This window comes from Hetaerina americana, unplaced genomic scaffold, assembly GCF_022747635.1.
Source record: "Hetaerina americana unplaced genomic scaffold, ioHetAmer1.1.p SCAF_3, whole genome shotgun sequence".
Lineage (NCBI taxonomy): Eukaryota > Metazoa > Arthropoda > Insecta > Odonata > Calopterygidae > Hetaerina > Hetaerina americana.
Window position 1 is genome coordinate 104,162,811 of NW_027286874.1, and position 21,166 is coordinate 104,183,976.

A 21,166-nucleotide genomic window follows, 5' to 3' on the forward strand; every position below is an offset into this window, starting at 1 on the left:
TCCGAACGCTCTAATAACTAAGTGTATTTTTAAAAAGAATTTAATTTGATCGGAAGGGTCCACCAGTTAAACGCCGATGGGGAATTCATAATGTCAGTGAGGTTTTCGGTCGTCATCGCACGAAATCCTTGCACAGCCGAGGGGATGGCGACAGACACTGAAGAGGTACGCCGCACTAAGAATAGGGACTTGGAATGTTAGGACGACTTGGGGGACAGGAGAGATGGAAAACTTCAAGCAAGAGATGGAGAGAGTCTTATTAAGCCCGTGCGATATGAGGTATGAAGATAGCGGAGATTATTTGAGCGATAATTGCACAGTAATACATATATGTACAGTGAAGCGGCAGTCAAAGTGGGGTAGCTAGATTACTGAATACGAAACTGGCGAGAAGGGTAGTGAACCTGGGAGAGATTAATGACAGAATACTATCATAAGAGCTAAAAGCAGATTTGATCAATCTTGTAAAAGTCCAGATGCACATGGCAACGAGTAACCATAGGGAAAAGTGCAATTATTTGTAAGATGATAGCATCTGTAATTGCTTGCGTGTAGAATGAAAAGATTTTTGTATGAATGTACTATATATGCTATGGTGGGTATATTTTTGCATGATGTGAAATTTTTGCATGTGTTTTTGTTCCTTTTTACTGGTGGTGACCTAACACCCCCAGCCACATGCCCTTGCGGCGGCTTGCGGGGTATTATGTAGATGTTATGAAGATATCGGGAGAAAGAGGTAAACAGGGCAGTGCAAATCAGTTTGAACAGCCTATATGTATACTGAAAGGTGAAGAAACCGCCAGGACGTGATAGGGGAAATATCTTTTAAACTCTTAATTATATGAAGCGCAAAATATTTACCGAAAAAGAAGAGGCCTTGGAAAGACGGAAAGAATATATAGGAGAACAATATGAAATACCAGTTCAAGGAGTTTTGATTTAGAAAGGGAGTATGATGTTGATATGAAGGCTAGCTAAGGACCAGGACGGCACAAATAGAAAAAACATAGAAGGAAATGGAATCGAAGAAGACTGATAATACATACGAGGGCGGTTCAATAAGTACCCATGTTAGAAATGAAGATTCCATGTTTTCAAAAACATTTTTTTTATTTTTCAACTTAGACCCCTTTCAGTAAGACACACTTCTCCCAACGTTCCGGCCATTTTTTTAACCCCTCCAAAAATAGGATTTGTCGAACTCTCAAAAATACGCCTCTGTCTCGGCGATAACTTCCTCGTTTGAGCTTAATTTTTTCCCGCGAGCCATTTCTTCATGTTAGGGAATAAGAAAAAGTCGCAGGGAGCCAGATCGGGTGAATACGGGGGGTGCGGCAGCAATTCATAACGTAGTTCATGCAGTTTGGTGGCGACAACTCCGGATGAATGTGCTGGTGCGTAGACAACCCAGAGGAAATGCTTAACATTTAGTAATGAGAGAAAGAAAGAGTTTTTATGGGCTCATTTGTAGTATTTATGAGGAAAGAATTAGAGTGGAAGATTTCGATAGATCAGTAATAGTTCCCATCCCAAAAATGGGAAAAGCAGCGACGTGCGAAGTGTACATGACTATACTCGTATGCACGATTTCACTCGCAGAAATGATATTACTTAGGATTTTCAACCAAAGGATGAAGATAGGAGCCAATGATTACTAAGGGGTTGATTAGTTTGATTCCTGGAATGGAAAATATACTTTTAGTACCATAGAAATAATGAGCTCTCTAGTAGGAAGGAACGTAGAGTAAAATCAGGGCGTATTTTTGTGATATGTAGATTTTAAGAAGGCCTTGGCGTCTCAGACTTCACATGTAGAAATTGCCAACGGAGAGTGCGTTTTGCTAGGCAGGGATGAACGTTATCCTCTGCTATTTACAAAGTGTGTATATGGAAGAAATAATAATCTTGGGAAGGCCTGGAGGGAAAGTAGGTGGGAAACTCTTCAAATCAGTTAGACTTGCGGATGATCAAGCGCTGGGTATCCAGTAATTCAAAGGATTACAAGCATTAATCAGGGCAATTAAGAATCAGTTTGATAGGCATGAGATGAGAATAAATCATACAAAGACAAAGATTAATGAGGTTCCCAAGAAGTAAGAAGGCTCAGACAAACATTAAAGTTAAAGGACATAAACTAGAGGTGGCGGAACAGCTCCACTATTTAAGAAGTGTTTTAAGGGAAGATAGTGAGAGTAGTGGGGGCATTAAAAGAAGATTTTCACTACAGAAAGGAGTGTTTAAGAAGAGGCGGGAGTTGATGGCAGATGTGAAGGAAAAAACGATGAAAATTTTAAGCGTAGTTAATTACTGGACAACTTGATCTTTGAAGCGTAAATTGGAAGATTTTGATATGTACGTGTGAAGAAGAAAGTAAAAATAAAATGGACGGAAATGAAAACCAACCAAGAAGTTCTAAGCACGGTGGGAGATGAGAGATGGTCGTTAGAAGATATTCGAAGAAGGCAGGACAAGTTGATGCAGGGGATGCTGAGAGGGCACGGGATTTTGAAGGCGACGGCAGAGGGGAAAATACTGAGAAGTCGAGGTATAGAGAGAGGAGAAGAATTTCGGATGGAATTAAGGAAGATAGAAAGTATACACAGACCACCAAATGCATGATGAAGATGTATGCTAGGGAAATAATTTATGATCCGAAAAAATATTTGTACGATTCACAGGAACTTTTTACGGCGGGTGAGCTTTAAGAGGGCCTCGTGAGTGAATAACTGAGAATTGAACTGGACACTCGGAGGTCACGAGAGAAAGGGAGAGAGAGAAGGGCCAAAAAAAGTGGGCGCAACGTAAGGCACATGAATATTTAAATAGCAATCTTCTGCATAAAATGCGGCCAGAAGGAAGACCTAGACCAGGAAAAAAAGGTTGACGATTAATGATGCAGGGAATTAAATTATTCAGAGGCGGAGATTGTAGCAATGTGATTAATGAAGTTTTGACCGGGTATTAAATAGACCAGATTGACTCGCACTATTCTTAAGATTCTTTTCTCCAGAGAAAAATTATTGAAAGACACAAAAAGGACTTAGCTTTAAGAATTGCTTACTCAAGAAATGAATAGAAGCTAGCTATGCTAAGCATTTATAAGAGGAAAATATTATGACGAGCAGAAAACGGGTGGTTGATGGCTGAATTTGTACGATAGCTGAAAAAGTTATGTAAATTAGTAAAAGTTAGTTAAATGACCTTATTGAATTTGTTTTTTCCTAGATTTCTATGCCGGAGGCTATTGGAACATTCTCGTTTAGCCTTTTACTTCTTTTAGAATTGTTGTGAACACACACACACAAATATATATATATATATATATATATATATATATATATATATATATATATATATATATATATAATTTATATTTATGTATATTTCAGCATATGCGTATATTAATAAATATATATGTATATATATATGTATACATATATATGTATACATATATATGTATACATATATATGTAACGGCACAATAGAACACAAAATACTACGTTAGCATATAACATAGAGGACACTCACATTGTTTTATTTTGTGTTCTATTGTGCCGTTATATTGCTCTCGTGAGTGTCTCTACTATATATCATCGATATATATATATATATATATATATATATATATATATATATATATATATATATATATTAGAGACGAGAGTACGAAGCAGTGCAAATTAACACAGTAGCTTTCCATCGGAGGGATTTAAATCAGGCAAAATATTTGTTGGCAATATAAGGAAGATATTCTCTTGGTTTTCCACCGACTGTTAGACCACCGAAATCCTTCATGTTACGGTTGATTACTCGCCGACATCGGGATTGACTCCTTTCATAAGTGTCGCAGCCTCCCCCTCCACTGAGCCACCAAGGTTTCCAGCTATTGCATGATTCTTTTTTCTCCGGTCCCCCACCTCTAAGAGCCCTTCAAACTCTTTTCAGGGGTTTGAATACCGAGTCCTGCAGAAGCGAAGGAAGATGCACAAGATGAGGGAAGAGAACCACGGTCGAAGGGAAAGGCCGGGCAAAGATAATCGTCCTCTCTCTCTGTCCTTCTCCTTGGTTCTCGGCCAAATGGCTCGCATCGCATTCATATCGATCGTGTAAAAAACAAACAAATATGGGAAACGCGGAAATTTCTCGCGCTTTACACGGCATGCTCAAACAATGGCCATCGGAAATGTCGAGTATAATGCTTCTCGATCAAAATTACGTTGAGCTTTCACTGCGAATCCTTTTATTCGGGAAAATTGAAGGACGGAATTTTTTCTTCACGAGTGTAGGACATTAAACATGAGTCAAAATTGTAATTCACTGATTACAATGAGAGATACTCTAATACCACGGACGGAACTGATAATGCAATTGGAAAAGCTCGAGGCCTCCAAACGCCAAATACTCTGGAAGTTGGCGAAATGGGAAACACTATGCATCCTCCCATCAAAATTTAAGGTATTTTGGAATATCGCAACCGCTACCCCGGCAAATATCCAGACCCATTCCCAACCCCCTCAAATTCAAGCCTGTTTCTGCCCAATAACCCAATCCTCTCCCCTCAAATCATCCACTGAAAATTTTTATAAACCTTCTCCTATCCAGAATTTCCAACCCGTCTTTCCTCAAGTCCATAAATCCTCAACCCAACCTTTCTCCCACCGAATCCTCAGAATTAAGAAGATTAATCAATAATCCAAACATCATCATTACTTCCGGGAACAAAGATTCAATGGTTGTAGTTTTAAATAGAACAGATTATACATATAAGGGAGGTTAACACACAACTCTCTGATACCTCTTCCGACCGGCAAATGCCCAAAGACCCAAATCCCGCACTTCAGGAGGAAATCAATGAATTTCTCACTTTAAACGGGCCCGATGAAGGTCTATCTCCGTCAGACTTGGCCCTTCTCTCCACTGCCCACCCAAGCACCCCTCATTTCTACATATATTCTTCTGAAGATCCACAAACCTGGCAATCCCGGTCGTCCGATTTTATCCTCCCAGAACTTCCCAACGGAAAGAATCTCTGCATTTGTAGACCACCAACTGCAGCCAATAGTCCACTCCTTACCGTCATTCATTAAAGATTCACAGTATTTCCTTGAAAGGCTAAAATCAACCTCCCTCGCTCCAGATACCGAGATTACCATGGCCACCATTGATGCCACATCCCTTTATACCTCCATTACCCACTCAGAAGTTCTCACCGCTCTCCAATACTACCTCTCCCAACGCCCTAAGTCACATATACCCAGCAGTGAAAATCTCCTTAGCCTTTCCGACTTCATCCTTACCCATTATTCCTTCTCCTTTAGCGATAAATTCTACTTACAGATCAAGGGTTATGCCTTCAGCAGCAGGTTCAGCCCTTCCTATGCAAACCTCTTTCTTAATCCCGCAGAGAAAAAAAATCCTGATAAAACAACCCCTGAAGCCTTCTATTGTGGCTCAGATATATCGATGATATTTTCCTCCTCTGGCCACATGACACTGATTCCCTAAAAACGTTCATTTCCGACCTCAATGCTTAATCCTCTGTATCCTTCAATTCTACCGTTTCCTCCTCCCAAATCACCTTCCTAGATGTAAACGTATCGGTAATAGACAAAAAATTCCACAATTCTGTACATATAAAACCCACCAACAAATAACAATACTTACATTGTAACGGTTGCCACCCATATCGAACCAACCGCTCCATTCCTCATTTACTTTCCATTAGAGGATACAGAATGTGCAAACACCCCGACTCCCTTGATAAAAGCTTCCTTTTTTAACTCCCTCCCACCAATGCCCAACTCCTGATTTACTTCCAGCAATGTAGTTTACCTACCGAATTGCTAACTATGCCCTGCCTTTTATATTGGACAGTGTACCACACCTCTTAATAACAGAATCAATAACCACCAGGCATCGTGCAAGAATTCTTCCCTGATTGGGATGATTCCAATCCCAAAATACGCCTCCGCACATGACACTCCCTTTGAGAAATGCTATTGTGTATTCATTTTAGCATCCTTCCCACCCTCTGACCTTCCACCTAAACTCAAAACAATAGAGCAGGTGTTTATCTGGCTCTTGTATTCCTGGAATGGACCAGGTTTTAATATTAGAAATTAATTACCCCAATCTTCACGTATTATCTTCCACCCCTCCGCGCCCAATATTTTCCATATTATTTACACACTTCAAAAATCCCTCTCCCAACTTTTCCCCTCGCAAACCTTTCACCACCTTCCCCTTCTATCCAGCCTCTCCAGCACCTTCTGTTATAACCCTCTCCTCAATTCCTTCCATCTATTCATTGGGAAAGGTGGTTTGACCATCGAAAATGCGAAAACGCGTGAGTTTCTTTTCTATTTGGTGTATTTCTGTGTTTTTGTTCGCTAGTGCTAACTGGATATAAATGTATAGAGGAGGTCACCTCCACAAAAGAGTACACGTAATTAGACCTTCGCAAATCCATTTAAAATAATGGTTCCCGAGGATGGCACTTGTCTGTTAAAAGTTAAAAGCTGGTGAAAGAATTAATAGTGCTCCCATTTTCGTCAGCATGCATTTTCATACAATACTCCTAAAAATCAGATTTATTCTGTAAGTTATTCGTATTTAAAAGCATACGGGAGGAACACAAATTACGATCCACTTAACTGAAGCAGAATCTAAATTCCAATGAGCCCGAGGAAAAATAAATGAAAGGGAAGTTTCCAAATTCTTATAAGAAATTGAATTTAATACTGAGGAATTGAAACTTCAATTGATGGTCGTTCATGAAAAGTGTTTCACTGACTGAGTGGTATGTAAATGAATATATCTCCAAGTGGCATTGTACTGAGATAAGTAAGGAAAATACTAAATGATCCTTAATTTGGAAAATAATGTGGCTGCCTTGGTAACACGGGTACTTCCAAATTTGAACTAAACTCTTAGTAGTACTGAAAGGAGGTATAAAAAGGAGAGATTTTTTAAAACATAAACTATATGTCATTTTGTGCCTTAAAGGTAACAAATGTATTTCACTCGTCTCAATTGAAATTTTCCTCCAACTATTGTAATGAATATTGCGCAAGCTGATATTTATCTGAATTAATTCTCTTATGAACTTCTCTGACTTTTGAATACAAAAACTGAATATCATTCTAGGTGATAAGGTTTTTATTTTTGGCATCCGCTTCACAGATTTCAAATAGGCGTTTCTTGAAAGGATAACGAAGATAATAATTGATCGTGGAGACATCCGAATTACGCCACTCTTTCACATTTGTTGTGAGCAATTACAATTACAAATTGAGAAATATCATACATATTTCATTTGAGAAAATGCAGAAATTTCAATCGATTATGAAAATAAGAGAATCCAAATGGTCGTGTGGAAGCTAACACATTAAGCTCTTTTTAAGAGCCGAATTACTAGTACATAAAACGACTACAATTATGGATTATAGCGAAATGGAGCAGTCATTAAAGCTCAAGGTAACGAGCGCTTTTGGGGAAACAAAATCAATCAACGAAAAAAAAGGGGTTTGAGAGCTTCATGTGAATATTATCCTCCAGATAAGTAACGCCAAGAAAAATAATTAAAATTCCAGTCCATAATACTCATTTATTATTTCCTTCCGATACTGCTGCTGGTTCTAATCAAACGCATTGAACTAGAGTGCAGCAGCTGAATAACGTGCATAACCTCTTTCCACGCCATCAAACTTCCTTTAACTTGAATGAGAACGAGGACTACTTTCTGCAAGCAACTTTGTGATCATCAGCCTGCTTTCAACGCTTGAAGTGACTCAAAATTGGAGATGGGGCGATGGATGCAGCGTTGTGATTACGTTGAAAACACGGGTGTCGATGAAAAGATGAGTAATGGCTCACTATTTCCCCGCAAACTCCTGCTTTGTGTGGAGAGGAATAATGACTATATGACATGGATCATTTGAGGGATGAACGAGCGACAAGGGAAGAGGTCATTTCTGAAAGCGAACGAGCTGATTGTGGTTGCTAGGCGGGCACTGTAATTAAAACGCGACTATAGTGAATTCCGGAGACACGGTTTTATCTATTATATTGGAATTTGTTGTCTCCAGCGTAACTTAATGGAATTTTTCATGACATATTGAAATGAAATAATTGAATTTGTAATTACACAAACTTTATTGTAAAACAAGTCCCAGGTTTCGACGTTGAACGGCATTATGAAGTGGTCCTCATAGAAGTAAACTTGGTATGTGGTATACCTCGTGATCGAGGGAGGGGGGTTGGTCAGAGAGGTAGGGTCAGGGAGGGTGGGAGGGGTAAAAAGGTTAAAATGTAGCTTGTAGGAAAATTACTTTTTTCGGTGTCAATGGTTGACTTGGAAGAGTGGTAGGTCTAAGAGTGGGGAGTGGGAGGGATACAAAATTTCGTTGGCAAGTTCATCCTCGAAACGGACGTATTTCAAAATTTCCAACTGCTCCAAAGCATCAAGCCTTTAACCTTTATTTTCAAAATGAAGAATTTTTGTCTCGAAGTCACCTTTGTGGTCACCCTCGATGAGGTGCTTCGCAAATAGTGAATAGATAAAAAGTTAAAAATAAATAAATGTGCAATAATAAATAAATAGATAAAAAGGAATGCAATGCATTAAAAACTTTGGCATTTTAACAAAAATCTTCTTAGATTGGAAGAGACAAAAATATGATTGAGATTTAACATTATCTTCACATATAATTTGATCACCTTAAACCATCAAAATAAATTAATTCTTTCATTTTCCCTTTATAAAATAAATATCTAAATAAATGCTATCTTTAATTAAGGCAAAAGGATACAAATTCTCCGTGAAACAGCAACATGCACGACGTAATCGTTTTACATATCCGGAGTTTGCCCATATATCATATGCTAAATATGCCTGAATAAATTATAAAGATTCATAATTTGCAGGACACAGTAAATTCAAACTGTCAGTCTCATTGAAATTGCTAAATTTAATTTTACAGCAATCATTTACTATTGGAGTTCTTTTGCTTAGTGAATTAAGGTGGAAATGAACTTCGATTTTATTTCTTCATATGACTAATCTGGAGGATGTCTGATAAGGAAAGAAATAAAAGACAAAATTATTCGGTGAATACTACCGTGAGCATCGTGAAATTATTTCATTTGAGTAGACCTTGCAGAATTGCAGAATACAGGTATGTATATCTAAGAGCAACTGACTCCGCAGTGGCGACGGGCGTAAATGACACATAACGGAGACAATGTTGTTGAACAGGCGTTGATAAAATTAATTTTGCATCCAAAAAATTCCTGAAACTATTTATTTGTCATGATCAATTCTGAGCGGCGTTTGTTGTTTTCCAACCGTGAAAAAAGAGTATTTCAATAACCCGTTGCTCAGTCATTATAAACCTTTTGACACGGAGTTCAAGTTTCAACGGTGGAGGTTGAAAGACGGAGAGTTACCCTAATGACCGACTTCTTGAGTTCCCATTCCGCTTTGACGATTCAGTTACTTCCTCACTGCAGGATACGCATCCTATTACGAGTATGAATGGAAGAAGTGGAGCAATGGGAGCACTTGGAATATCATGATCAGCGAATATTGTCATCCTTTGCGATGAATGTTCCGGAGAAACAGAATTACGATAAAAACTTCACCCAGGCGTATAAAATATAACACAGCGCTAAACGCAGTGGCCCTGATCCGTTTCTGCACTTCTTCCGGGTGCTCACCGCGCGCGATGGCTTCGCCAGACAGCAGATTCGCGGGAATTCCAGATATCGCCTCCAGGTTGAAAGCATAGGAGTTGCATTTTAGCCGCCTTTATGTAGGCCAGGCCGTCTAGTTGGTGTTCTCGGATTGGTCGGTTTCCGACATTGATTTTCCCTTATGATCCAGTCAGCTATAATTCTGCGTCGTCAGCGTAGGAGGATTGAATTGTATACCATTGGAGTTATCACTTTATGTACTTAAGTTGGCTCCCGAGAAATCCAGTGCCTATCGCAAAGAAAAACGAGGAATTCCATTAACGAGTGTTTTGCACATTGATTCGGAGAAAAACTCGGTCTCTTTTAGCCTTTCGGCCAGTATTTTGGAATTTTCGCTTTTTTTGCGAAGAGTGTAGTCCTTTCTTCTTCTAGGTTGAATTGCATTGCCACACTTCCCCACGTGATACACTTCTCCACGTGATACATTTCTCCCCCCCCCACAACTACCCACAAACACTGAGTTGAGGTAACGGATTACACGCAATTTATCTAATTTTCTTGTGTTCACAGAAAATAATGCTTCGACGAACAAATACCATCGCCTAATATATATATATTTTTTTATTAACTTTTACATCTCGGATCTCCCTCACCGTCGGATCAGTGGCCACCCCACCCTCAGGTGTTCCGCAAGGAGATTAGGAGGGTCCCTTCGGAACGGGGCCTACTGATTGGCTTTGACAAGTGAATCTGCAGGACGCCATTGACCCGAAATGTGCTGGAATGTACCTGATGCTCGTTACAAGTGAACCCATAATGGCACGTCTCCGATGACAACAGTTTGCTTTACTGAGTGACCCGCGGACACCCGTCTTAAGCTCTCACGGAAGGTCTCAAAGGAAAGGGAAGACTACGCCGATCTTTTCTCCCCAATTTGGGTGCAGACCCGTGGGTGCTGGGATGGTTGGGGGGGGGGGTGTGTGGAAAATATCTCGCCTCCACTCTCTGACATAAAAACTTTTTCGATAGTTTTCTTTCATATATCACGCCTTTCATACATATTATTCGACCGGGAAACTGAGAATTTTATTTGTTAATTAAATAATTTAACGAAAGAAGTTGTAGTCTCATCAAGAAGATATCTGCAAGTGAACATCATGCGTCATTGTTGAACATATCTTCCACAGGGACCTCAGTGTGAATCATATATCCCCATACCACTTCATTAAAAAATAATACCTACCTGCATTCACTTGACGAGTGCACTTTCAGTATCGGAGAAGTTAAAAAACACATGCTTCAATGTTGTTTTGGAAGCACATTTTTTTCTAATATCTTCTGAAGTGCCCCATCCTGACTTCTTGGTCGCATTGCCTTCTCTGTCGCATCCACATACATTGGTCTTTTCCTTATGAGATCTATAAATTCCCTCCACTTTGAGTCTCTTTTTCAGATGTGTTAAACCGTAACTTGAATGGCCTCTCTGCCTTCAAAACCATTTCATCTCTTTTCTCTTACCTCTCTTTAGGGATTCACACACTCATGCATGCTCCCTGGATGACCAGATCAATAGTCAACAATTTTCCACACACAATCATTGCCAGTGCATCCGATTCATATCCTCCTCTCTCACTCACTCATTCCTCATCCTGTCCCTTATTTTCGACTAAAAAAATCTTAAGTTTCTTACACTGATAGCGATTAGTTGGCATTCATGGTTTATCCGGCACATTTAATTTTAACAGACATAAAATAATGAGTGGAAGAATACACTATTTTATATATCTATTAGTTAGACTTTTCACATAGATCACATCAAAAAACTTTTTCTATTTTAGTTTTAGACTTTTACATACATTATATTTTAATATACGCCATGTATCCACAGTATGAACAGACTTCAGATATCTCAACGTTCACGCACCTTTTAATATTTTCATCGTAACCAATAGCTTTTTGAAAACATCCTGGCAAATCATATGCAGAATGATTCACTAGTTCAATTATTTTGTTCACACTCGTGAAATAATTATGTTTATTAATCTAGTCAAACACAAATTTGTACTATCATTTTAAACACGTTTACCCTTAATTTCTTTTTCTGCTGCCCCAATTCAATCAATTAGGTTTCCTACAATTATTATTAGGATTTTATTCCTTGCTAATAATTGCAATGATTTTTCAATTGACTTTTTGATTCGTATTTGATAGCCTTATCAGGCCATCTAAATTTAATGCAAGGGTCCTAAAAAAGGTGAATTCTTGTAATTTACATTACGCAGTCTTTTTACCGAAAACGAAACGGTAAAATGGCTAATCCTCTCTTGGTTCAACTATCGATCCAATTATTCTAACACTGAACCAAAGAATGAATCGTGGCTCTCTATAATATAATTTCAAGTCGACACCATTGAAGTAGATATCAGTGGTATGAAATCATGGAATCGTGGGTGCATTTTCCGAGAAGGTGATATTCAAAAGGCTACGTGAGTGTTGCTCACAGATCACATAATACACTCGCGTATTCTCCGCATTTTCATTTCTCGAAATGGATTCATTGCTTTATAAATTTGAAAAAATGTATTAATTTATTGACTAGATTGACTATTATTTAATTTTGATTAATTTATTAATTTTAATACATTAATTAATACATTACATTGGTTTCTAGGCTTCGGATAAAGATGACGGGAAAGTAACGTATACATAATGAATGAAAAATTAATGGAGGAACTAGAAACCAACGCCAAAGGATACTTTGAAGCGAAATTTTTGAATTTTTTTTCCTCAAAGTGCTACTAAATTTCTCGTGCCATTAAGGGATGGCTGGCTAAAGGTGCTGTCAAATCGACAATTTTGATGACTCGAGGTAAAGTTGACAAAAAGCATACATTCAATTTATAGTATATTGAATTGTAAATTGCATGTAGCTCTCTTCTGCTCGCGGATACGTCAATACAGTATTTGATTCACGCAGTTAAAACTCTTTTAGCAATATTATTTCCGAGGTTTCCATTACGATAAAATGGCAACTCCAGCACACTAAATAATAAGAAAAACCTGCCGTTATCAAAGAACATATCCACACAGCGGGAAACCCGAAAACGAAGTGGATTCACACTTCCAAATGCTATGGAAATCTGCCAAATAACTAATAACAAAACATTTGAAGCGCGCTAACGTTTGCAGAGGAAATACGAACTTGTCCGTGCCTTCGAAGACTCCACGTGCTTCCTATAGCAGTGTGAACCAACGCCTGATCCGCGTGGGAATTTTCACTCACGATTCAAATTATTGTGAGCACGAAAGTGGATTGCTTTCCTTAAGAGGGATTTGCCGAGAGAAAGAGATACATTTCCAGAGAGGCCAAATACAAGGTTTGTTTAAAAAATATCGATAACCATTTTTTTCTGTCATGTGCTTGAAGTGCTGAATTTAAACCGTAGATTAATTGATTAAGCGGAGTCGAGGGTGTGTGCTTGCGAAGACCTTCAACAACGGCATCGCGACGATTGCCCAACCCCCTAACAGTCCCGACTCGGTACCAGTAGAATATTCCCTATAGAAGTGAAAGCCTCCCTCAAAGAAAACACCATGGGACACTAAGTGCCGTCAAAGAAGCTTATATGGGCACCCTTAAGGACCTTCCGGGATTTCAACAATCTATGAGCCTCCGAGTCGTGCAAAAGCCGCTGGCAAAAGTGCGCCGACGCTAAAGGGCTATACTTAGAAGAATTTTGAGAGGCATTATAGCAATAACTGCAATAAATCTATTTTTCCAGAAATATTTCCCGGTACTTTTTATACAAACCAAGTAGTAAAAAAAATGTCATACAAAATGTTTGGTTTTCTGGGAAACTACCGAGCAATCCCAGTTCTCTGGGCCACATGGAAATTCACATGCAAATAGTCCCCTTCTTATTACCAAATTAACTGGGAAATTATGCTCGAATCTGGAGTGGGGTCAATAATGTGCGGAGGTATTGCAAAACTCGATCTTTTGGCATTCTGTGAGAAAATAGAGTTATGACTTTGGAAAGATGAGTTGTGATAAAATTGCGGATTCCCAACTAATACATGACAACTTGGTGCACTCTCAGGGGTTTAATGGCATGGAAACGACATTCGAATACGGAGGCAGCGAGGAGAGGTCTTACATACGACATGTGGGCAGGTACTCACCTCTTGAGCGGCATAGGCACTTTCTTGGCGGGATAATGTCTGCGCTAGCTGGGATTGACCGGACTGAAGCTGCTGATGTTGCTGGAGGAGCTGGCGGTAGTTGTGGGCGAGGTAGGGGTGCGGGAGCGGGGCCTGCGGGTGGTGATGTTGGAGCGGTGCCGGGTGCGGTGGTTGAGGCTGGGCGTAGGGCGCGTCCTCGCGGAAGGCGCCGTAGAGGCGGAGGGCCATCCGCTTCCGCCGCTCTATCCACCGCGCCGCCTGCTCATCCTCCGAGCTCTCGTCCACCCCGAAGAAGGACGCCGTGCTCTTCCGGATGTAGCTGCGGGAGACAACACGGACACGGTCAGCGGTCGCGAAAACATCGCGCACATCCCCGGGTCGCCCAGCGGGGGAGGGGGGGGGGCAGGGGGAAATTTTCATTTTTGCCGCCTACCGGTCGGCTGTGGTCAAGATACCCAGCGGCGGGATGAATCGAAGCCCCCGTCGGGTCCGCGTCTTGACCGCGACCCCCACTCCCAACCCATTGCTGCACTACAATCGAAAGGCTTGGATTATATTGAGAGCCATAAATCATCATCCAATCCTGCCGGATATTAATCAATTTATTATTTTTATCTTTTTGCTGATTTACCTATGGGATCAACGAAGAAACTGCGCGAATCCGATGGAACATTCTGCATAAATACATCAACGAAGTGCAGAGTTCAAATATTTTTGATGATTCATAAAATAAGGAACGCAATTGATGGATCGTACATTTGCCCAACGACAGAATAAAGGAATAAGATCCAACTGTTAAAATCTTAATAGAAACGGGTACTGGATTAATATTTAGTTCCTGATATGCGAAAGAGGTATATGTGTAGCACCAAAACGGCACGATAAAAAATAATTTGCGAATCGAAAAAATGAAGCGTCAACTATAGCATTTATATTAGGTGAGATGTATCAATTACTATTGAACTCAACTTCTAGGGACTACCAACTCTCTAGTAATGAGGCTATGAGTAACTAAAAATTGGACATGGTTCGACGGTAAGAAATTTTCGACATTCCCATCACTCTTCTGCTCATTTGTATTTTTGCTCATCAAATACACGCCCGAGGCGAAATGATAGTTTTGGAAAACTCCTTCAAATCTTATGCTGGGCAAAAGAAGATTACGCATCCAAAAACAGTGGTACAGGACATACGTAATATGAGGGAATTATTAGTCACCAATATTGAAAAGTGACATCACTGCAAAGCTGGTGCAGTAAATATCATTAATTTGAAGAATTAAAATTAGAAAAATACATTTTTCGGACGCAAACAAATCAGGATGTCCGATAGAAATTTGATGATCTGATTCGACTGAGGAGTTGGCAGCGACTAAATGAGAGCGACACGTGAAGGCAAACATTTCCGACTTACTTACCTAGTCGCAAATTTATTCTATGCGGCCACATCTCAATCAGCATTTTCTCCTCCCTGATTTTCACGCGTTTAGAGGATTGAACAAAACAAACCCATCGAAAAGGAAAACACTCAAAAGGGATCAAACAAACGTATTCTTACATTGAAAGCATTTAACTCCAACACGGAAACCTTCCAAATATTTTCCGTTGAATGTAATTAAGCGACAAAACAAATAAAGGTGGCAATGATTATTAAAAGAATCAAACACGAAGCTTCGGAGCGTTTAACATAAATGAGTAGAAAATAAATTAAATCCACACTAGGCTTATTGCCATCCGTCTGGGGCACCTTCGTTCCCATCCCGTCTACACAACCCCATCCCTTAACCCTTTAGCGTGCAGAAAGCAATTAAAATTTTCTTACCGGGAAGCTCTTTAAAAAAAAAACTCCGTGAGAGACGTTGGTGCAATTTTGAACGATCCCTTGGACCCAAAATTCGCTCAGGATGCTATTTATACCATTTCAAGCTGGGCGGAAAAATAAAATCACAAGCTGGGGAGGATATCTTAAAACTCTGAGAGCGGGGCAACGAAAGGTGAAAAAGAAACCCGAGAGAACTGGCGAATTAACCGAACAAGCGAGGAGCGGAGAGCGAGTGGGGGAGGGGAGGGAGGAGGAGGGGGAAGAAGTAAGCACGCGATGAAACTTCTCCCGAAATGAGGAAATTTCTGCGAGAAGAGGACAGAGAGGAAATAAAAGAAAATCACAGCTGATAAAAGTGACTGTCTGCCCTCGACTCCATATTCAGATTCCCCCACCGGATCCCTTTCACCCGTGAAGGGAAAAATAAAGCCAGTCGAAAACTTCTGTCCCACCCAAAATGCGAGCATGGACCTCTCCACGGGCGGGGGGGGGGGGGGTGAGGATGGGGTGGGGGAGGGACTTGCAGACTGGGGGGGGGCAGTGAGAGAGTCCCGAAACCCTCTTTCGCGCTCTTTAGCAAGTTGTTGGGCCATATGGCGGAGACATTTACTCGACGCTGCCGATAATCGGAGTCTGTAAAACTGAAACACCCTCTCCCCCCCGCAACGGCGAGCCATTTCGTAAAAGAAAGGAAGGGAACCGAGCGCAGTCATCTCCAACAAGTGTTGCGGGGGAGAGAAAGAAGGGGGACTCCGAAAATTTAGATCGGTGTATTTATATTTGATGACCCATATTTCGTCCACTGAAATGTATTTTCTGGTTATCTCCGCCACACGATGAACAGGGTTGATATATAGTAGTCCGAAGGGGTAAACATTTCTAAATTAAAGAGGTTTTTTTTAGACATGCCCAAAATTTGGTAGAAAATCGAAAAATTACATCGGTAAATGATGAGAGAGTCACGGAAATATTTAATCATAATTTTCTCCATTTTCGCATTTCCTTGTGTGTGTGTGGAAATAGATTCAAGGAACTTTTGTTAAAAATATCTAATATTTTATTTGAATTTAACGCGACTGGGTTCGAATGAATTTAATCTCTTTTCTTGATAATCTGTTACGGCGGGTGGGTTTGGTGTCAAAATCAGGGAGTGAGACTAAAAATGATTTCATCTTTAAATTTATATTCCACATTTAAATTTTAATACTGCTAAAGTAAATCAAATACATTCGGGGTTGCTCGTGTATAAATAATTCAATTGTACCTTAGTTTAAATTAGGTAAGATTAAAAATACAATTCAAAATGAAAGCTCTGTGAGGACAGACAGTCATAAACCTTACACCAGCCATAACCTCATGCAATAATTTTGAAATAATAGCGTGAAAATAATATCATCTGAAAAATTTATTATCAATAAAAGACTCTGTCCCGGGAAGACAGGACTTACCAACTATCTTTTAGCTTAGAGAAACAAGCATAGGCTCATTGAAGTTGCGTTAGAAGTGCTGGAATTTGAATTCATTTTACTATTATTTAAATTAACTGTTCCAGTTTGGATCCCCATTCTCGTCACGAAAGTAACTCACTTGTAATTTCGCCTCTAAAAGAGAAGTTTCACTTCTTTTGCGTGGATAGGAGAAGCAACAAATTATATTGCCGAATGTATGAAGAAAGAGGAGGTATTTAAAGTTTGCTATTATTATTATTATTATTACCATATTTAGAATTGAAACGTAAGATAAGCAGACCATGGGCGATGCAATCATATAAACTTTCAATTAAAAACAATACAAAAATCAAAAGTTCAAAGGTCGTATGTCCTTTCTTTTAATTTTACAAAAAATTTAAAACATTTATTAAATTTCAGAAAAATCTCCTGTGATACTGAAATTTGAAAATTGCTTTCAATAAATACAGTTATGTTATGTATCGGTTATTCAAAGAACGAAAGAAAATTTTATAACATCTAATATTTAGAATCTGAATTATAACATAATTATGAAGATATACTTTTCACTATATCCAGGGTGACAACTGAATGAAATTTAACAGTTCATATCGCAGAAGAAACTACCCAATGTTTCACAATCATAGCCGGGAGTGCTCTGCAATTTCTGATAGTAAACAATGACAAATAAATGGATCGCTAAAATTTATCATAATCTTATGGAATATTAAAATTAGTTGGCAAATTTAATTTGTCCTCTCTATTTAATTTACGATTACTTATGTTAATATTCTATTAAATCTTGATGGACTTTCTTATTATGAAGATAAATTGCCGCGTAATGTTCCCTCACAAAGGAAATATTTCACGTCAGACGGAGAAGCTTATTCGAACCCCATAAACAGCAAAATCTCAATTAAGTCATTAAAAAACTCCCTCCACCTCTTCCACCTTCACAACTGCTCCAGAGGCAGAGAGATCAGAGAGCACGTAAACGTTCGACCCCACATCATCCGTTCCCAGGGTGACGGCCAGATGAGACGAGAGACTCATCTGCCGGGAGGCGGGTTCCGCGGATGTAATTACCGGCGGTGGAGTAAAGGGGAGAGGGGGAAGTACGGGATGGCGATGCTCACTTTTTCACGGACATGGAGCGGCTTAGCCGCGGCGATTCTTGCTCCCGACTCTCCGGTACTTGGTGGTGCTGCTGAAGCTGCTGGGCCGAGATGGCGCCCCGCATGGGGGCGGAGAGGGAGCGCTGCAGCGAGTCGGGGGCCGGGGGGGCAGAGGGGAGCGCGGCGGCCGAAGCGGGCGGCGAGGGCGAGGAGGCAGCGGCGGCGGCGACGGCGGCGGCGGCGGCGGTGGGGGCGGCCGCGTCCCTCCCGCTGGCGGGCGACGGCTCCGAGGGCGCTGGGGACGGGGCGGACGGGGAGGCGGACGGGGGCGGAGGGGGCTGCCCCTCCCGGCCCCCGCCGCCCCCAGCCGCGCCGACGGTCGCCGCCGAGGTGGGCAGCGGGGAGGGTGGGGGCTGACCGGCGCTCCCGGAGGGCCCCGCCGAAGACGCCCCCCCCGCGCCCCCTCCGGACGAACTCTGGTGTTGTGCGAGGGGCTGCGACGAAGAGTGGCCGACCGCACGCCTGCAAAGCACGGAAAGAGAGAGAGGAGGGTGAGCTCGTGGATTGGTGGGTGGCAGGGGCTGTGACCCCCTCCGGCGACCGCAAAGGAAAACATGAAGAATGGCACATGGTCAATGTAGATTCCCGAAGACAATTTCGATTTTATACAGCTGAATCTACCAATGCCATTTTTCTGTATGCTATTTTTTTGTATTTGCTTCCGCAATAAAAAAAGGAAAGGTGTGATATGAGGAAACTTCTTCACCAACTTTCCTTATTATTATTTTAGTAGTGAACTATCCTAAGGGCATTCACAAATTGTCCGCTCCTCCCTTTTCCGTTATTGAGAAGATAGTTCTTCAGATGCCCGTTACTATTCCTACCGGTGAGAATATGCACAGTGATACATGTCTTTCAATAATCAATCATTTTAACATGTAATTCTTATCGTTATACCCTAACGATGGTTAATTTGAATGAGAGTGAGCGTGCGTTCCTTTATAGAAAGCTTTGGGAGACATTTTCCAAGAATCTACCCTGGCTCATTTTTGACAGAGAGGATTTGGGTTTTTGTCGCGAATTCACGGAAACTACTATACCAGACACATATGAGACCAAGCAAAAATTTAAAATTGGCCACAGGGCCTTTGTGATTTTCCCAAGATGGAGGGATATCACCCTTCAGCTTCACCCAGTTTACGATTTTGAAATCTTCCTGTGAAAACGAGCCTACCACGTCGGCGTCTGCTACTCTTTAAGTCAAGCCATGTTCGACGAACGTCTTTCTACCTTTTGCAGATGAAATCGATGAAATGGCATCGCATTGGTTGGCTTAAGAAAGGCTCAAGTGATCCCTAACGGGATTCACCAAAGAGCGCTATAGAAATTTAACATAAAGAGAATAGGATAACAGACTTTTGAAATCATTTTAAATGGTTGTGTTCTTTAGAAAAACTTTACTCAAGTTCCGCAAATAAAAACATAGGAATCGAACTCGACAATCATGGCAAGTGCACCAAGTCTGAGCACTGAAGAGCGTGCATTACCGAAAGTCAAATATCTCAGCCAGGTGGTAATACAGCAGAACTTTGAAGCCACACCGATACATTAACATCTTTGCTGATCAGCAGTCTTGTTATAATATTCATGCAGGTTTCTCTCCAATACTTCTGCCATATTCAAAGTATGCATGAGGTTAATACGAGGCATGTTAATTTTAATGCCAAGATATAATATAGAATTTTACATAAAGTATCTCTGGTCAACGAAAGGACAAAGAAGCGGAAGTTAATAGTATGCTTCACCAGTAAGGCTATACTAAAACGACTTCCGAGGATTTTAATATGGAGCTAAGTTCAATACGGCTCAGAAACTAGATCGTAGAGGCAATGGGATCTGAATACATGGAAGGATTTTTGATACATAGGTGTGGAGAAAATAAAATGGGCGGAACGGAAAACAAACGAAAAAGTCGTAAGCAAGGTGGGGGAAGAGAGGCGGTGGTTGTAAGATATCCGAAGAAGAAATGACAAATGGATGCAGGAGCTACTGAGAGGCAATTGGATGTTGAAGACAGAGATATAGAGGAGAATAGAGGGAAAGCGAGGTAGGGGGAGGAAAAATGTAAGGATTTTGGGTGTAATTGAGGGAGACAGAAAGTGTACAGAGCTAAGGAATAAGTTAATGCAGGATGTTGTTTGGGGTTAAAGGATTTTTGTCAGTTGAATAGTTAATTAGTCAATTTAGGGGCACATTTAGTATGTGGTGCTAGGGTCCATCAAAAACCTACCCAAAGTCGGTAGTCCACTGTTGTTGAGTATTTTATCCTTCTTATTGTAACTGTTAGGATTGGTCAACCCTTGAAAAATCAAGAGGTGAAATGGTAAAATGGAGAGGTAAGTTAGTGAAAGGACATACCTATTATCCAAATAAATAGATTAGCAATCCACAGGAACTTTTAACGGCGGAGTGAACCTTAAGAGGGGCGTATGAGTAAATAACTAAGAATTGAACTGGACACTCCGAGGTCACGAGAGAGGTCACGAAGAGCGGGCTCAACGTATGATACATGAACATTTAAATAGCAATCTCCTTCATGAAATGCAACTAGAAAGTAAAGGAAAAAAGAATGAAAAATTACGGTGCTGGGAAACATGATTGTTGAGGCAAGGGAATAGGCGTAAATTGGAAGATTACGAGATGCAAATTTGGAGATGAAAGAAGAAAAATGGAGTGATCAGTAAGGAAAACTAAAAAAAAGTTCGAAGCACGGTCAGGAAAGTGAGACGGCTGTTGGGAGATATTCGATAGATAAAAATATATAAATGGAAAGATCTAAAACATGAGTTAATATAATATATGGGGTTTAAGTACATTTTGTGCTTAGAATTACGGAAGTGTGTG

The 21,166-nt window shown here is 40.4% G+C and overlaps 1 protein-coding gene across 1 annotated transcript in view; it reads right to left on the reverse strand.

The window, feature by feature from the left end:
* The window catches only part of LOC139690490 (inactive rhomboid protein 1-like), a 96,576-nt gene extending 76,699 nt beyond the window's left edge, over positions 1–19,877 (reverse strand). Inside the window, exons 1-3 of the mRNA XM_071587947.1 lie at positions 19,810–19,877; positions 18,284–18,784; positions 13,879–14,197 (exon numbers count right to left, since the gene is read on the reverse strand). Coding sequence (XP_071444048.1) covers positions 13,879–14,197; positions 18,284–18,784; positions 19,810–19,877 — 888 coding nt within the window. The remainder of the gene's footprint in view (positions 1–13,878; positions 14,198–18,283; positions 18,785–19,809) is intronic.
* Between the last annotated feature and the right edge of the window lie 1,289 nt (positions 19,878–21,166).